The sequence below is a fragment of the Euleptes europaea genome, chromosome 5 (genome assembly GCF_029931775.1).
Source record: "Euleptes europaea isolate rEulEur1 chromosome 5, rEulEur1.hap1, whole genome shotgun sequence".
In the NCBI taxonomy this organism is placed as follows: Eukaryota; Metazoa; Chordata; class Lepidosauria; order Squamata; family Sphaerodactylidae; genus Euleptes; species Euleptes europaea.
The window spans coordinates 55,795,904-55,814,681 of NC_079316.1; the positions used below are offsets into that span (position 1 = coordinate 55,795,904).

Genomic DNA, 18,778 nt, shown 5'->3' on the forward strand with positions numbered 1-18,778 from the left:
CCCTGCCATTTCCCCCTCCCCGTCCGGAGTCCTCGTCTGGAGGCCAAGTCTACCGCCATAAAAGCCTATTGGTAGACCTGGCCTCCGGCTGAGTCCCATTGGGAGGCCAGGTCTACCAATAGGCTTTCTTGGCAGTAGACCTGGCCTCCGGAGGCCCATAGAAGCCAATTGGTAGACCTGGCCTCTGAAGGGGGACATTTTCCCCTCCTCGGAGTCCAGGTCTACCGCCAAGAAAGCCAGTGGGTAGACATGGCCTCCCAATGGGACTCAGCCAGAGGCCAGGTCTACCAAAGGAAGCTCGCCCCGCCCAACAGCTGATAGGCGGGGGGGGGCAGGAACCGCCGAGCTGCCCGCCCAGCAATCGCGCGGCTAGAGGGGAGGGGAGGCTTTAGCCTCCCAACCATTGAGGGCAAGGGAAAGGGGGACCCAGCCATTCTCCACGGCGGGGAGGGGGAGAGACAGCGCGCCCGCTCACCCGCTCTCTCTCTCTCTCAGGCGCGCCAGCTCCGCAGCCCGGCTGCCGGTGTGAGCGGGCGCAAGAGCAGGGGCTCCGAACCAAGTTCGGAGAGCCGCACTCAACCGGCCAAAGAGCTGCATGTGGCTCTGGAGCCGCAGTTTTGAGACCCCTGTCTTAGTCTGTGCAGCAACCAGCTAATATTTGAAAGCTGTCATCCTGGAACTAACAAAAGGGATGCCTTCTACCCTTAAGCTCAACTCAGAGAGGGCCGGATATGACATAAATGTCACTTGGTCGGGCTGGGCCATCCCTTTGCCAGCCCAGATCGAGAGTGGGGGAGGGGGGTGGCTGCCTCGGCTGGCTCACGGGCCACCTATGAGCTAATAGCTAATTCACAGTTGGTATGTGAGCCCAGAGACTAGAATAAGATTCCTTTTATGCTGTTCCTGAGGAAGAGTTTGTTTTAATAATGGAATACAGACAACTTCAAGTGTATATTGACCGTCATTCCTGGCACATTATTAGCAGAGGGTTTGTATGTTAGTAAGCAGGCAGGAAGTGCTGACTTTTTTTGTGTGTTGGTTCAAATAATTTTGCAGAGCTATTGTTGTCTTGAGTTTCTGACAATGACAGTGCCATCCTAGGCAAAGCTACACTGTTGGTAAGCCCATGAACTGCAATGGAGTTAGAAGGGTACAACTGCTTAGGGATGGCACTGCGAGTCTTCCTAATTGAACACAGAGAGTTTAGAAACATTCTGCCTGGTGCTTAAAGGTTCCACCTTATCATAGCGAACAAGTGTTCCTTTTCAACCACTGTAATAGAACAGCTGTGAAAAACTGCTCTGACACCACAGGCATGTGTGAGGTGTTTTTCTAATATGAAAAGCTGCATGCTGTTTTGGTCACTGTACTGACATCTTTTTAAAAGGCTATTATGTCCGGGGGGGGGGATTATTAGAATAGGTGCTTCAATACATATTCTAATTACAGATTTTATTAGAGGATTGCCCTTGCTTTTTATTTGTTTTATTGGTATTTAATTTTCCCTCATGAGCAGTAGTGAACCTCGGTGGAAAAGTAAGATAGGCTTTACCTTTCTGTGAAACAGCGTTATTAGCCCATAAGAAGCGGTTTATCTATACTGAGGTGAAGTTAGCACAACAAATGAATTTGCCTGAGCATGCACGTTGTGTTAACTATACATTCAGTCTTAGTGCTTTCTGAAGTCTGGTTGTGGTGGTGATAGTTCTCTGTGCATGTGGAAAGTTAGATGTTAGCTTGCAGGCAGATTCTGATGTGGCATTTTAAGCCTCCACATTCATTCTTAGATAGTATGCTTGTGGTTCTGAAAATTCAGCTCTCACAACATAGTAATGGTATAGAATTTGTATGTATGGTGGGGTTAATACATTTTAATAGCAGTTAATGCCTATGTAGATGGTGGGGTTAGAAGCAAAGCTACTCGCCTCATCCAACCTGACCTTATGCCATAGGCAAGATTATACATTTTTTCATGGCTAGTCTTCTGCTGTTAAATTTCTCTCTCTCTCTCTCTCTCTCTCTCTCTCTCTCTCTCTCTCTCTGTGTGTGTGTGTGTGTGTGTGTGTGTGTGTGTGTGTGTGTGTATGTAAAGCGCCGTCAAGTCGCAGCTGACTTATGGCAACCCCTTTTGGGGGTTTTCATGGCAAGAGACTAACAGAGGTGTTTGCCAGTGCCTTCCTCTGCACAGCAACACTGGACTTACTTGGTGGTCTCCCATCCAAATACTGACCCTGCTTAGCTTCTGAGATCTGACAAGATCAGGCTAGCCTGGGCCATCCAGGCCAGGGCTAAATTTCTGTAACAGTGGAGAATTTAGGGATCTTCCAAAAGTTATTTTGCAGTCAGTTTTTGTTGACAAATGATCTAAAGTTATTAGTGTAATCACCAGCAGGTGAAGGGAGAGTAAATCTATTTGTGTAAACATGGGTGGTGACATAACCATCTTTGCTTTTCTTTCTTTTTTTACTGCCTATAGGATCATTGACTATTGGATTTCCCCCCCACCCCTTCTAGACTTTTCTTTCTGCATCTCCCAACCTACTAGCAACAATTGATAGACAATTGTCCTGAAACCTTGCATATTGGCTAAGGGTGCTGTACCAACACTGAAGAAAAAAAAAAGGAATCTCAAACTCCATTCTAAAGCCTACTAGACAGGGAATGAACTGCATGTCCAGAAACCCCAGCCAGAAGTAAAAAAAAAGGAGGACATCATAACTGCACTCCAGCCAAGGCAACTTTATTAATATAGATATGTATATGATATATGTATATGATACACAGATCTGAGGTGCCATCAGGGCAGAGCTTTTGCCACCTGCTTTCCATGTCCCCAGCAGTCCTTGGAAGCTTAAAGGGGAGCTCCCTCCTGGAAGGAAGGAAGTGCTTGGAGAGAGACCGTTGCTGTTGGGGCAGAGCTTTTATCACTCGCTCTGCTGCCCTCCTCTCCCTTGTGGATAACTTTGTTGCTTACTGGTAGATTGGTTGTATTCGATAGTTTGCTGTTGTTTTTTCATGTTGTAAGCTGCTTTGAGTCTGCATTTAGTGGAGAAAAGTGAGGTAAAACTATCCAAATAAGTAAGGTGAAAACCTATTGGGGGATTTCAAAATTAGTTGGATTAAGGGTTGCCAATTCCAGGTGTTCTCTGGAGTTCTCCTAGAACTACAACTGATCTCCAGACTACAGAAATCAGTTCCCTAAGAGGAAATGGCATCTTCAGAGGGTGGATTCTAGGGCATGACATCCCTGCTGAACTCATTCTCCTCACCAACCTCTGCCCTCCACAGGCACCACCCCCGAATGTCCAGGAATTTTCCAAACTAAAGCTGGCAACTATACTTGGGTTGAAGATGGCTTTTGATTTGGTCTTGTGAACACCATACCATGTTTCTACATTTTAAATATTCAAGGGTAAACAGTCATCTCAAAATATGTAATATCCCTTTCAGATAGGCAGGGATAGTAACAAAATTGTAATCTTTGTCTGGTTGATATGGCACAAGTGGTTTGGAAGTGTTTTTGGGTATATACAACTTTTAATTAAATATACAGGCTAATGTTTGTAAATTAGAATTTTATTTCAAGAAAACAAAAGCAGTGTTAGCTATTGACACAGTTTTGGTTATCTTTGTTCACATTATTAATGAATGATGTACTATACCCTTGGTTTGAACTTATCTGTTGTATGCCCTGTTCTCATTTAAAGTTGATCTCCCCATGCAACTATTATGATTCTATAGAAGACAAAAGGAAGACATAACAGTTACTTTATAGACTGGATGTAGGGCAGGGATGGGGAACCTTTTTTCCTCCAAGGGCCACTTGGATATTTATAACATCATTCGCGGGCTATACAAAATTATCAACTTAAAAATTAGCCAACCAAGCCCCAAGCAGGCAGTTGTCCCAGATGACTCTTCCCCCCCGGTGCGGGCAAGCAGGCAGGCATCCAACCGGTGGCGCACTCGCCCACCTGGTGGCACTGGGTGGTCTGTTGCACCAGCTGGGCATAGCCGTCCAGCCGCATGCCAGAGTTGCTCCTGCTCTGCATGGTCGGGGCCGGATTCTACAGCTGGCTCCTTCTACCTCTGCCTGCAGGGATGAAATGAGGACACACTGGCTAAGAACCCCCCCCCCTCATTCTGGCCCTGCCCCCTTTAACCCCTCCATTGTCACCACTTCCGTCCCCAGCCCTCTTGTAGTACAGAGGGAATACGTTTCTCCATGGCCCGGGTGGGCAAGGGTTAACACAGTTTCTTGGGTGGTCCTAGCAGCTCCATAGCTTAATGACTCTTCTGCAAGGGGGGAAAAGGTTCATTTTCTTGGCAAAAAACCCTCACATCTGCCTTGAATAGAGGCTATTCCTGTCTGCGGGAGGAGCGGATCACTAGTCTTAGATCCTTCTGAGCTAGAGATCTGCCAGGACCCATGAAGGGCCAGACGAAATGATTTTGCGGGCCTTAAACGGCCCCCAGGCCTGATGTTCCCCACCCCTGATGTAGGGCTTTCCATTTCAAAAGTCTTCAGTTCATTGAACTCTGGGCCAAACTAGAGAAGACATCATCCCCAGGTTTACCCTGGGGATCTGCCTCCATTTTGTGGAGTCCTGGAGCACCGTGGGCCTCAGTTCTGGTTGAGACCACTACCATGCAGGAGGAGGAGAGGATCCTGCTTTTCCTTTTGCACTGTTTTTCTGATCTGAAATGGCACTAGGGGGCATTATTTGCTGACACACACCCTGACCCCATCCTGGGTCAGAAAAATGGCATGGGGGGGAGGCAGGAGCCCCTCCTCCCCCCACACTGATCCTAAACAGTTTCGGGTCCTAAACAGGTGGTCCTAAACAGATTTGGGCCCCTATGGCACTCTGAAAAAGAATTTCAATATTATATAAAATGGAGGTACGCCTCCAGGGGAAAACCAGGGACAGTGTCTTGTTTGGCCCCCAGAAGGAACCTAAAATGTGCTGTGTTGTGGGCATGGTCCTTCATGTCTAAATATGTCTAATGAATTGTTCAATAAAGTAGCCTGGTACACACAACAGTCCCATGTGTTTACTGTATGAGTGGAAAGCAGGGATGCCAGCTCTGAGTTGGAAAATACCTGGAGATTAGAGCCTGAGGAGGGTGGGGTTTGGGGAGGGGAAGAAACTCAGCAGGGTATAATGTCATAGACTCTACCCTCCAGAGCAGCCATTTTCTCCAGGGGAACTGGTTTTGGGCATCTACAAATCAATAGTAATAGTGGGAGATCTCCAGGTGCTACCTGGAGGTTGGCAACCATAATGGGAATGGAGAGTGGGTGTGAGTGCATTGGTCCCACCCTTCCTCTGTGCGATTGCCTGATCATCTGTAGGGGTGACAGCATGGAGGAAGCGTCTGCAAATTCTCTCACTCCACATGATCAGTGTTTGAAATGCAGCATTGCTGCTCAAGGGGAGTAGGCGTAAGCGCAGCCACTTTCTCTACTTGGTCACACCCAGGAGATGGCCAAGTGATCACCAAGTGGAGGCAGAGTGGGCCCGTATGCTTGTGAAAGCACAGGGCTATGGTCTGTGGGGCTAGTAATGGAAGGGAGACAGCCCTGGGGAGGAAGTTCCATAATACTGGCACCACAACTGAGAAGGCCCTCTCTACTTGATGCCTGATATTTGTGGAATTATTTTAGTAAACTATATAGATCTGGGTGGTGAGTTGTGCTGCAAATGACACTGAAATGAATACAATTTTCAGAGTCTCCAAGCCAGAGTAAAATTCCTTCTTGACAAAATAAAAGAAAAATGGATGCTAGGTTTAGAGTTGGCCAGAATGAGCAATTAATTGATGTCCTTTCTTCTGCCAAAACTTCTTATTCTTATAGCACAAGTGTACTTTATTGGATAGCCCCTCGTTTGATTGTGGCTGCTTTCAGCCTTTCAGATAAAGGGGAAGACAAAATCATAAAGCTTATGTGTCTTGGAGGTTGCTACATTTTAGAAGGTATTGAACTGTGTGCACTTAAAGAGTTGGCTACAGAGCATTGCCTTCATTTACATTATTAATGAATTATCTATCCAGTGTTTTTACTTCCCATATTATCTTGTTTACTGTAATTTCCCTCATTCTCCACCCACCTATAACCTACCCTGCAGCCATGTGGTTATAATAATATGGTTGCCAACCTCCAGGTACTAGCTGGAGATCTCCTGCTATTACAACTGATCTCCAGCCAATAGAGATCAGTTCACCTGGAGAAAATGGCTGCTTTGGCAATTGGACTCTATGGCATTGAAGTCCCTCCCTTCCCCAAACCCCTCCCTTTTCAGGCTCTGCCCCAAAAACTTCTTGCTGTTGGTGAAGAGGGACCTGGCAACCATACTTTACACACACACAACATGTCCCCCCTTAGTCGTCTCTTTTCTAAACTGAAAAGTTCCAGACTCTTCAGCCTTTCCTCATAGGGAAGGTGCTTCAACCCCCTATGAAGTGCTGCATATTTTGTATGAAGTACCAACACGTGAAGGTAATGGATTCAGTTAAATACTTTCCCAAGCATATTATTTGGAACCTCTAGGAAGCTCTTTTTGGAATAATGGCCTTCCATATGTGTTTCTAATTCCAGTGAGAGATTTCACCGGGAGCTACTTAGTAAGTAAAGGTAAAGGTCCCCTGTGCAAGCACCGGGTCATTCCTGACCCATGGGGCGACGTCACATCCCGACGTTTTCTAGGCAGACTTTGTTTTGCAGGGTGGTTTGCCAGTGCCTTCCCCAGTCATCTTCCCTTTACCCCCAGCGAGCTGGGTACTCATTTTACCGACCTCGGAAGGATGGAAGGCTGAGTCAACCTTGAGCCGGCTACCTGAAACCAACTTCCGCTGGGATCGAACTCAGGTCGTGAGCAGAGCTTCGACTGCAGTACTGCAGCTTTACCACTCTGCACCACGGGGCTCCTTAGTAGATTGTTCCAAATACTGGATTACAGGACAGAGTGGAGGCATCAGTATAAACAATTACAGTATATAACCAGAGCCAGGAAAGGTCAGGGATTTGTGCTGTGCTGCCCTGAAGCAGATTTGCTATCTAAACCTCCTTGACATTTGCTTAGCCGTTCTCTTCAAAGCCTTCAGTGGGAGAAAAAATAAAGGCTGCTCTGTTGGTCCAGTAGAAAAAGACCAAATGCAAGGACTCATGACTTTGTGACATTTTAATTGGTCCTAATAAAATTACTACATTTGTTCAGAGAGGGAAACTGTGTTGTTTGCCTAGAGAACTTTCCCCTGTTATGTATTTTTCACTGCATTTATCCAAGACAAGTCTTCCAAGAATTTAAAGCAATAGCCAGTCGCCCTACTTGAAAATGGGTGAAATAGGGAGTAGGTTGAAACTTCACCACCCATGCTTCCATCCCAGGCAGTCTCTCATTTTTTAAAATGACATTTCACCACCCACAGTTCCCTTTCTTGTAAGCACAAGCAGGCAGCTTCCTTCTCTGCCCCCCAAATGCCCAGTTAAAAAGGTAAAGGTCCCCTGTGCAAGCACCGGGTCATTCCTGACCCATGGGGTGACATCACATCCCGACGTTTCCTAGGCAGACTTTGTTTACGGGGTGGTTTGCCAGTGCCTTCCCCAGTCATCCTCCCTTTACCCCCAGCAAGCTGGGTACTCATTTTACTGACCTCGGAAGGATGGAAGGCTGAGTTAGCCTCTAAAAATTCTGTTGCTGGTACTGCAGGCACATGGATGCTTCTTCCTTGTTACCTGACTGCACATGTGGTCCTGAATAAAGCATCCTTCCTATAGCTCCCTTCATAAGCTAAATCTGGCAAGAGACTTGGGGGTATGTGGTGCACTCTGAAGGCTTCCCCAAGCATTCTTCTGCCCACACTGAATACCCTGCTGGGCAAAATAAAAGTTGCATGTCCCTCCCAGGAACTGTAGAAACAACCTTCCCTCATTGAGCAGATGGGAAGGTAAATGTTCACAGCGTTCAACCAAAACAAGTCTTCCAACTATGTAAAGCAACAGCCAATTGTTCTGTTGACAGGGATGATGGAGCACAGTTGCTCTCTACCTTCTGGAGGGCAGCCCTGTGCATGTTTGAGGGCTTAAACCCATCTGTGCACATGTAAAGAAGCCATGCATGTGGATGGAGTTAGCTTGGGGATTTTTTCAACATTAGAGCGCTGAAATCTCTACGAGGGTAACAGCTGTTTGATTTTAGTGTGTGGCTTTCCCCCTTTTTAGCTAAACAAGGCTGGTTTCTTCAACATCATGGGTCTTTGCACATATGTCTAAACATGATTGCATGCTTGCATATTGGTTCTGGGCTTTAGACATATCCCTTTAAATGATTTGTATGGGGTATTTATGTATGGCTTTTTTACATTCCCCTACAAGGTTTGAGCCCCATGGCGCAGAATGGTAAGCTGCAGTACTGCAGTCCAAGCTTTGTGCATGACCTGAGTTTGATCCCGACGGGAGTCAGTTTCAGGTAGCCAGCTCAAGGTTGACTCAACCTTCCATCCTTCTGAGGTCGGTAAAATGAGTACCCAGCTTGCTGGGGGTAAAGGGAAGATGACTGGGGAAGGCACTGGCAAACCACCCCGTAAACAAAGTCTGCCTAGTAAACGTCGGGATGTCATGTTACCCCATGGGTCAGGAATGACCCGGTGCTTTCACAGGGGACCTTTACAAGCTTAGCAATGATAGCATGCCATGACTGTCACCAGGTTTTTACAAGTCCCATTCTTCTTTTTCAGACTCCATAGGTGGACCTTTTCCTTCTTCCTCTCACCGATGCCACCACAAGCAAAAACACTGTTTGCCCATCCCACAGTGTGGCACTCTCTCAATCAGCCCACTGTTGTTCCATCCACACACCAAGGGATCGCAGATCATCATGGACACCACACAGAAGGCGGTCAAGCGGCAGGCCAGCTTCTGCAACGCTATTACCTTCAGCAACAGGCCAATTGTTATCTATGAGCAAGTCAGGCTCAAGGTGAGTGAATGCTTTGTGAGATGGCATTCCAGGTTCTCCCAATATCTTGCCAGATGCATTTATTTTAAAGGATATTCCATATTTGAAAGATATATCATTTATTTTGGAACACTTGAATTATTGGGTTCCTTTGGCTAAGTCGTACTACATCAAAGCATGGCTCCTCCCTTTGCGAAGGGAAGTCTTTGGATCCAACCTGCTGTGTCCTTTATTTTTGAAATTTTCTGTCACAAACAGAACGAGTGGTGGTTTGGAGCAATAGACTCTGATCTGGAGAACTTGGTTTGATTCCCCACTCTTCTACATGTGCGGCAGAGGCTAATATGGTGAACTGGATTTGTTTCCCCACTCCTACACACGAAGCCAGCTGGGTGACCTTGGGCTAGTCACACTCAGTCCCACCTACCTCACAGGGTGTCTGTTGTGGGGAGGGGAAGGGAAGGTGACTGTAAGCCGGTTTGATTCTTCCTTAAGTGGTAGAGAAAGTCGGCATATAAAAACCAACTCTTCTTCTTCTTCCAGATATAACTGTGTGGACTGGCAACCCTCTCCACAATGTATAAGTATTCACGAAGGACCTCTTCCTTGCCCATTATTAGCAGAGCAATCATTAAATTCCTTATACAGCTTCATCTCTTGTAACATTCTCATGCTAAGTACTTGCGTATCAATGGCACTATGAGAGCTGTCTCAAGCCCCCACCCCATGTCATCATCATAAACAGCAGGTGTAGTGGTTGCAGTGTCAGACGAGGACCGGGGAAACCTAGTTTCAAATCCCCACTCTGCCACGGAAGCTTGCTGGGTGACCCTTGAGCCAGTCTCACACTCCCAGCCTTACCTACCTCACAGGGTTCTTGTGAGGATAGGATGGAGGAGAGCAGGATGATGTAGCCATTCTGAGTCTCCAATGGGAAGAAAGGCAGCATATTAATGAGGTAAACAAATAAAAGAATAATGTACCAATCACAACCTTCTTCTTTGTTCTTTACCCTCCTCCCCACCCATGCCCACAAAAAAGGGCAAGATAATTCTGCTGATTCTTTTGCTCATTTTCTCCCTTCAGATCACAAAGAAGCAATGCTGCTGGAGCGGGGCTCTTCGACTTGGATTTACTGCCAAGGATCCTTCCAGGATTAACCCAGAAACCTTGCCCAAATATGCATGTCCAGATTTGGTTTCTCAGAGTGGATTCTGGGCCAAGGCCCTCCCAGAAGAGTTTGCCAATGAAGGAAACATCATAGCGTTCTGGGTGGACAAAAAGGGACGTGTGTTTTATCGAGTTAATGACTCTGCTGCAATGCTGTTCTTCAGCGGGGTGAGGACGACTGAACCCCTGTGGGCTCTGATCGATGTCTATGGGCTCACGCGTGGGGTGCAGCTACTAGGTAGGTACATTTCTGAAAAAATGTGGGAAGCTTTCCTTGGATTGTTGAGAGTATCCGCTTCTTTTCTACAGCTTATATGAATTAGAGTGATTGTCCGCTGCAGATTTGACATCGTGATTGAACAAATGAACCAGATCTTACTGTTGCCTGAAATAATATAGCTGTGCATATATGACAATCCCTTGATCTCTTCCAAGGTGCCGTGAGCCGAAAGGCTCCGAAGGACATATTATTCTGCCTGTGCTGAGGTAACTGTTTGTCTTTGTAAGGGCCAAACTACAGATGACATTGGAGTTAGATGACTTGCAGCACCATCCTAGGCAGTGGGCTTAGAAGAGTGTAACTCTACTTAGGATGGCACTGTTGGACTCCCAGTGTGACTTTTGCACCTAAAAACCAGTCATTGTGTGTGTGCGGGTGCGGATATAGATTGAGATCACAGTGCTGGGGAAATGAAAATGTACTCTTTCCCTTCCTGTTTCCTGTATTTCTCCTGTCCCCCGCTTCTTGCCATCAAGTTGCAATTGACATATGGCGGCCCCATAGGGTTTTCAAGGAAAGAGATGTTCAGACATGCTTTGCTATTGCCTTCTTCTGTGTTGCAACCCTGGAATTCCTAGGTGGTCTCAAATCTAAATACTGACTAGGGACAACCCTGCTTAGCTCCTGAGATCTGATGAGATCGGGGTACTAGATCCAGGGCTGCTGAGGGGTCGGGAGGGCGGGCTGGGTGAAAATAAATTCCGGGGGCCCAAGTCAGCTGGAGGGCCTGTGAAACCAGCATCATGCTGTATTTAAAATGTATTAAAACAGTAATTTTGAAATGTGTTGGATGAGATATCATGGGCCTTCAAAAAGACAAATAAGTGGGTTCTAGATCAAATCAAGCCTGAATTCTCCCTTGAAGCTAAAATGACTAAACCAAAATTATTGTACTGGTCACATCATGAGAAGACAAGACTCACTGGAAAAGACAATAATGTCATGGAAAGCTGAAGGCAGTAGGAAAAGAGGAAGGCCTAATATGAGATAGATTGACTCAGTAAAGGAAGCCGCAGTCCTCAGTTTGCAAAACCTGAGCAAGGCTGTTAATGATCGGACGTTTTGGAGGTCATTAATTTATAGGGTCGGAAGCAACTTGATGGCACATAACACACATAGTAGGGCAAAAATTAGACCATGTTTGTTTTTTGAAAGTGCTGCCTGATGCCATCATTGTAAACTTTACATCCTTAACTCTTGCTCATGAGGACACCAGAGCCTAAGAAAACAAAGTGGGGTTGGAAGTAATAAATCACTATGAAAATAAATACCATTAATAAAAGAATGTTTGTTATGACAGACTATTGGTGCACATTCTGAAACATGGAATGTGGTCTGTAAAAGTTCCCCTTCATCTTATTCCTCTCTCTTGCATCTGGGATGGGGAAATACAATTCATAGTTTATGTATGGCTCATGTTTTACCTGAATCAAAGGTTATTTGGCTGTCACTTTATTTTAGTGAACTTGCATCGCTTAAAAATACTAGGTTACAAAAACGAAATACTTCCTGGACTCTAAAGGAATTGTCCTAATATTTCAAATAAATAAAGGAATAGAGATACTACTGAATTTTGCAGTCCCATTGTTTCTATTTTTAAAAGTCCTCATTTCAATCCCAACTTCTTGCTTGTGTTAATTAACTCCATGAGTCTTTATTTCTGTACCATTTTTTGTTTACTTCCCCCAGTATTTTCCCATTAAATTTGCTAAACGTTTAATGTTATTTTTTCACCAGTAATGTCTAAATGACATGTACATACCAGTAACTGGAAATGAAAAGGCTCATGATAGTGTATAAAACAGACACTACCACCCCAAATGGGCAAAATCGTATATCCCAAGTAGCAGCCATCTTAGTGAATACAACACATGTTGTATTCAATACAACACATGTATTGACTACTATTTAATATATGGATGTTGTTGTTTTTTTAAAGCAAATTGCACTTTTTAAAGCAAATTGTACTTGTATAGGACTTGGGCCATTTGCAATGTTGTTTGTACTAGAAAAGGTAAACGTAGGGATGGTAATATAATGGTAACATAATGTGCTGATAGAATGTAGGAAGTCATATATATTAAACATTTATACTTGGCGTTATTTCTGAACCTCTTTTGGATGGTGTTATGCCACCATTTTAATTAGCTAACTAGATCTAGAGTTGTGTGTTTGGTGTTCTGATGGGAAGTACATCCTTGTAGCCAGCTTGCTGTTTGAACATGCTCTTATGGTCATTTATGCATGGGTACTTGGATTCACGTTTGCCCCCTGTCTGACTTGGTTGTTCCTTGGAGTTCTGCATGAGTTTTCCATCCATTAGAAATGACCTCGCTGCCAGCCCTCACAATGTCCAGGTCTTCCCATTCCTCTGTTAACCCGACTCATCCCTCTCCCCTGAGCTCAGCCCGGCTGAAATCTCCATGCAGAAGGCAAAGCACTGGACACAATAGATTGCTTTCTCTCACAGCCAATCACAAAACAGCATGTAAAGAGGTAGGGATTCAAATACTTCCTGCTTCCTCGGAGCTCTTTCTGAGCAAAAGATTTCTCCCTCCCTTTAGGGTTGCCACCCTCCAGGTACTAGCTGGATATCTCCTGCTATTACACCTGATCTTCAGCTGATAGAGCTCAGTTCACCTGGAGGAAATGGCTTCTCTGGCAATTGGATTCTATGGCATTGAAGTCCCTCCCCTCCCCAAACCCTGCTCTCCACAGGCTCTGCCCCAAAAACCTCCCACCGGTAGCAAAGAGGGACCTGGCAACCCTACCCCTCTTCTTGTCAGATTGCTCCGTTTTTTTGCGTTTTGTTCTTGAAATGCTTTTTAATGCGGCAGTTGAATTTGGGAGGAATTTTGAGCACTGCAAAGTAAGCTAATTACAAAGCAGCATTTAAAGGGGCAGGATTTGATTTGAGCTTGGAGACTGATGGTGCAGAGATTCCCAACTGGAAAGTGTGGGTCCAGCCAGCAACGAACCTCAGGTAAAACTCCCATGCATAAATTACCTATGTTTCTGATGTGATTCCCAGTGATTGCATCTTGTTGAAAACGTTTATTAATACATAAAAGGAGGTCAAAACTCTCATTTTAAACAGTCCATTTCAAATCAGGTTCTTGCTTTGAAGATAGAAAGGAATGACTGCTGGTCCAAGAACTCTTTAAATTTCAAAAGTCCCAAAGCAGCCCCTTTACCTTCTTTGTTTTTCTTGTCACATGGACTTTAAATAGCCTTTTGCTGTACTTTGAGCTGAAAGCTATCTTCTGAAGCGTTCTGCAGTTATTTGTCCTCGCCAGTCAACTGAATTCAGTTGGCAAAATGCAGTGCAATGGATTCAGCTATGCACCTGCTGCCATCATTTCAATTCCAGTGCCTATTAGAATGTGTTTATGTAATGGGCATTAATGCTCAGACATTTACTTATAATATGCCTTTGGCAGGCCTTGATCTTGGCAATTGCCTTGAATCCTCTTAGTCTTGTTCCCTACATGTCTTGATTCTCCATTATGTGGTGTTAAAACTTAGGTGGCTAATGACATATTCATCACCACTTGTATACTTGCAAGTGCTCTTCATTTCCGCTCATGTTTTGCTGCTTTCGGAGAAAGGTTTTGGATGGAAGAACTCTACCAAAATTGGATGGAATGGTGGTGGTAATGGAGTCAGTGATCACTTTTTAAGATTATATACTAATGCCAAATAATGTGCTTGAAAGCACACACTCTTTTTATTCCATAGGCAATGGAAATTGTGTCAGTTTGCTCAGGGCATTCATAAGGTTATATGATTTACTGCTTCCATGAGTTATAGGCTTTTTCCACAGTCAACCAAAGCAGCAAAAGGGGAAGTAGCAAGTGCCTTGTGTTTTCCTTTCCTCTTTGTATCTGAGCTTTACGTGGAGGAGAGAGAGGCATGTTCTTTCCCCCACACTGGGAGGGCATTTATCTTCCCTTGTACAAGATCTAGGAAAGGAAGTAATGCTTGCCCATACTTCCTCTTGTTTTGTTCTTTGTGGAACTGGTAGTGTTCCATAAATAATCAAACCTCACCCTCAACTTGAAGGAAACGAACCCCTAAACTGATAAACCGTATGACTCCATTTATGTGAACCTTCCTTAAATTGAGCTGTACTATTGGCCCATCTAGCTCAGCATTGTATAATTCTGCCAGGCAGCAGCTTTCCAAGGTCTCAGGCAGAGAAAGGTCTGCCCCAGCATCTGCTTCCTGTGCCTCTTCAACTGGAGATGACAGAAACTGAACCCAGGACCTTCCAAATGCAAAGCACTGAACTACAGCCTCATCCCATTGTTTGGGTTATGGCTACTGAGAGAGGGGAGATTTTATTAATTTCATTTTATATTGAGTTCCTTCAAAATTTGTACCGAATATTGTGGTCGTGTTGATATGTAAAATCCTGATCTATATCATTTTCTATACAGACTGCAGTTTACCTGATACTTCTTTGACGTGTTTCAATAAAAAAGGCATAATTAAAATGGAATAGGTTATCAGCTGGATAATATTGGTTACTAAGAACAGATTACAAAGGATTATTTTCCCGGAACAGATAAGTCAGTATTTTCAACTCAGGCATTCAGATGCCAATGAAATATTAGAGACAGATATTTTGTTCAATTATTTAGAGGAAAAGGTACAGCATACTAATTGAATATTATGTAATGTGTTTTATTTTAGATGACATTATACCTATTATAATTCCTTAAACAAGGAAAATAAACAAAAGGCTTAGAATGCAAATGCTCTGTTATGAGAAATTAATCTTTGCCGTCTGCTTTAATATGCTGCAAATAATTTAGCAGTCTGCAGATAACTTATTGTTCCCAACTAAGCATGCTCAGTTCTCACACTGATATAATGTTTACAGCCCCGGAAATCCCAGTTTTGTTGTCCACATGCACACACCACAATCAATGTAGATACCACATCTGTATACAAAAGGTATTCTTCTGAGTTGGAAAGTTGGCCCTTGATTAGCTCAGCATATGATGTTCATTTTTGTAGGATATGAATTATTGATGCAGGGTTTCATTTTGTATTGGCAGTCAGTGGCAGTCTTTAAGCAGAGGCTGGACAAACACTTGTCAGGGATGCTTAAGGTTGCCAGCTCTGAGTTGGGAAATACCTGGAGATTTTGGGGGTGGGGCCTGAGGAGAGCAGGGTTTGGAGAGGGGAGGGACTTCAATGCCATAGAGTCCAATTGCCAAAGTGGCCGTTTTCTCTATTGGCTGGATATCAGTTGTAATAGTGGGAGATCTCCAGCCACCACCTGGAGGTTAGCAACCCTTTAGGCTGATCCTGCATTAAGCAGGGGGTTGGCCTAGATGGCCTGTATGGCCCCTTCCAACGCCATGATTCTATGGCCATTTATGCATGGGAGGTTTTGCCTTGGATTTGCCGCTCTCTAAATGGGGTATAATGCTATAGAGTCCACCTTCCAAAGTGGCCATTTTCTCCAGGTGAACTGATTTCTGTCGCCTGGAGATCAGTTGTAATAGTAGGAGATCTCCAGCCACCTCTGTTTGCTTCACAAATATCTTTTATAATGCTCTTATGATGTACTGAGTGTCTTTTCATACTTCATAAGAAAAGCCCTGTTGGATCAGACCAAAGCCCATCAAGTCCAGCAGTCTGCTCACACAGTGGCCAACCAGGTGTCTCTAGGAAGCCACCAAACAAGATGACTGCAGCAGCACCATCCTGCCTGTGTTCCACAGCACCCAAGATAATAGGCATGCTCCTCTGATCCTGGAGAGAATCCTGGAGGCATGCATCACGACTAGTATCCATTTTAACTAGTAGCCATGAATACCCCTTTCCTCCATTAACATGTCCACTCCCCTCTTAAAGCCTTCGAAGTTGGCAGCCATCACCACATTTTAGGGCAGGGAGTTCCACAATTTAACTATGCATTGTGTGAAAAAATACTTCCTTTCATCCATTCTGAATCTCTCTCCCTCCAGCTTCAGCAGATGACCCTGCATTCTAGTATTATGGGAGAGGGAGAAAAACGTCTCCCTGCCCACTCTCTCCAAACTTCCCATAGGGATGGCTTATAGCAGTGGTTCCCAAACTTTTCAGGCCACCGCCCCCTTGGTTTCACAAACTCAACCCCAGCGCCCCCTACCTTATCCAACAACCCAGTTGAAGGGCCCTGCCTCTAGCGCCCCCTGCTGCCCCCTTGCCTCTTAGTGCCCCCCTGGGTAATCCCACCGCCCCCCAGGGGGTGGTACTGCCCACTTTGGGAACCACTGGCTTATAGTGTCTTTTTCTGCACAGGCAGTAATCCTGTCCATCGGCACATGCATGTTGCACTTTTATGTGACATAAAGTAGCTTTAATTTTTTTTTTTTGCTAAGCTTTGTTTCTGCTAACAATCTTTGTGGATTGCTAAAAGCAAAAAGAAAAAAAATAGGGGTAGGCTGCTTTTTAGCCAAATGACATCTCCTTTTTAGGGTCGCTGTCAGTTTTCCATTTGGTAAAGCAGTGAATTTCAATGGGCCAGTTTCAGGCCTGGCTTCTAATTAACTCCAGTAATTCTGGCAATTTAATTTCTATCTGTGAATGAGGAAATTAACAGCACTGAGAGTGTTTACACCAGCAAACAAACACAACTGGCTGGGATATTCCCTTCCCATTGGTGTTATATTTCCATGTAAATAAGCCTTCAGTGTGAACAGATGTAGTTGTAGTGTGGTCTTCCTGAGTCGGCTTGATGGGAGTTGCGTATGTATGGATTGCATGTATGTTAAATTGGCTAAGCGTGCATCTGGAACCAAATGTTCCCAAGAGAGCTACTCAAGTCTTGGGGAATGTCTTACAGCAAGTTAAAAAATTACAAATTAGCATGGTAGGATAGGACTGGCAATTAAGGACAAAGTAGACAAGACACTAGAAGTTCCATTTTCAGCGCTTTTTTTTCTTTGTAAATAGCAGATGTGCAGAGGTCCGGTTTGGATTAGGACTGTGGTATAGAGGGAGGGAGTTGATGCGTGGAAATGGACAGGTAAAGGTAAATAACCTAACTGAACCTCTGTTAAAGAAATAGGACATTCCCCCACTCTTTAAGTTGTTGGAACCCTAGCCCATCAGGTCCACCTTCTTCTACAAAGGAGGCAGCATGACGGACCCATAATTACAACTGTATAGTATGTTGCACTTCCCATCTAAAGTAACTGGAAGAATACTCCAAGGAGAATATCCTCTTTTGTTTTGGAATGTTGAGTGTGGCACTGGGATAGGAGCATGCCTATTATTTTGGGTGCGGTGGAACACGGGCAGGATGGTGCTGCAGCAGTCGTCTTGTTTGTGGCTTCCTAGAGGCACCTGGTTGGCCACTGTGTGAGCAGACTGCTGGACTTGATGAGCCTTGGTCTGATCCAGCAGGGCCTTTCTTATGTTCTTATGACCCATGTTGCAAAATATGTTTAAAGGCACACCCAGAGATGTAAATTGCCCTGTTTACCTCAAAGGGGTCTAAATGCAAAGGTGATCATTTAAAACGTCAGCCTTAGTAGCAATGGTGTTTTAAATCCTGTATAAATAACTGGCAAAGGATAGTCCAAACAGTTTCTTATACTTCTCCAAATAGCTAAAAACGCTTTCATTCCTACAAATGCCATTTGACCAAACTACAGGTTTTTTTGTTTTTTTTTGAGGGTGAGGGATTGTGATACATTTAGTTCTTTTAAATCTTATCCCACTGTGTACATCAAAAATAGCCAGGTGCAACAGGGGTTGGATGGCAAAATGGACAGACTCTACTAGATGGCCTGTATGAATCTCTTCCAACTCTATGAATCTACTCAGACTACACTGTATCTCAACTGAAAAAGCTGATCAAAGCACAGATAATATCTCTCCACGAGGGCGCAATGGTCATGCACTATGCAGTCTAGGGATGCCAGCCTCCAAGTGGGCTCTGAAGATCCCCTGTAGGGTTGCCAGGTCCTTCCTTGCCACCGACGGGAGCTTCTCTGTGTGTGTGTGTGGGGGGGGGATTAATGTATGTGCAAAAACATCCCTTCCAGGTTTATCCTGGAAGCGACAGGGACAGGTGCTAACAGGAAGTGGTTGATGATGAAGAAGAGTTGGTTTTTATATGCCAATTTTCTCTACCTTCTGAGGAGACTCAAACCAGCTTACAATCTCCTTCCCTTCCTCTCCCCACAGTAGACACCTTGTGAGGTAGGTGAGGCTGAGAGAGCTTGAAGAGAACTGTAACTAGCCCAAGGTCACCCAGCTGGCTTCATGTGTAGGAGTGGGGAAACTAACCCACTTCACCAGATTAGAGTCTACTGCTCTTAATTACTACACCACACTGGTTCTCTGTCTATCAGCTCCTTTATGA

General features: G+C 44.7%; 1 protein-coding gene across 3 annotated transcripts in view; it reads left to right on the forward strand.

Annotated features, from left to right (window-relative positions):
- Positions 1-18,778, forward strand: part of NEURL1 (neuralized E3 ubiquitin protein ligase 1) — a 178,344-nt gene that overhangs the window by 117,335 nt on the left and 42,231 nt on the right. For all 3 annotated transcript variants that reach the window (XM_056849839.1, XM_056849840.1, XM_056849841.1), the window contains exons 2-3: positions 8,740-8,981; positions 10,047-10,368. In XM_056849839.1, the coding sequence (XP_056705817.1) occupies positions 8,740-8,981; positions 10,047-10,368 (564 nt within the window). The remainder of the gene's footprint in view (positions 1-8,739; positions 8,982-10,046; positions 10,369-18,778) is intronic.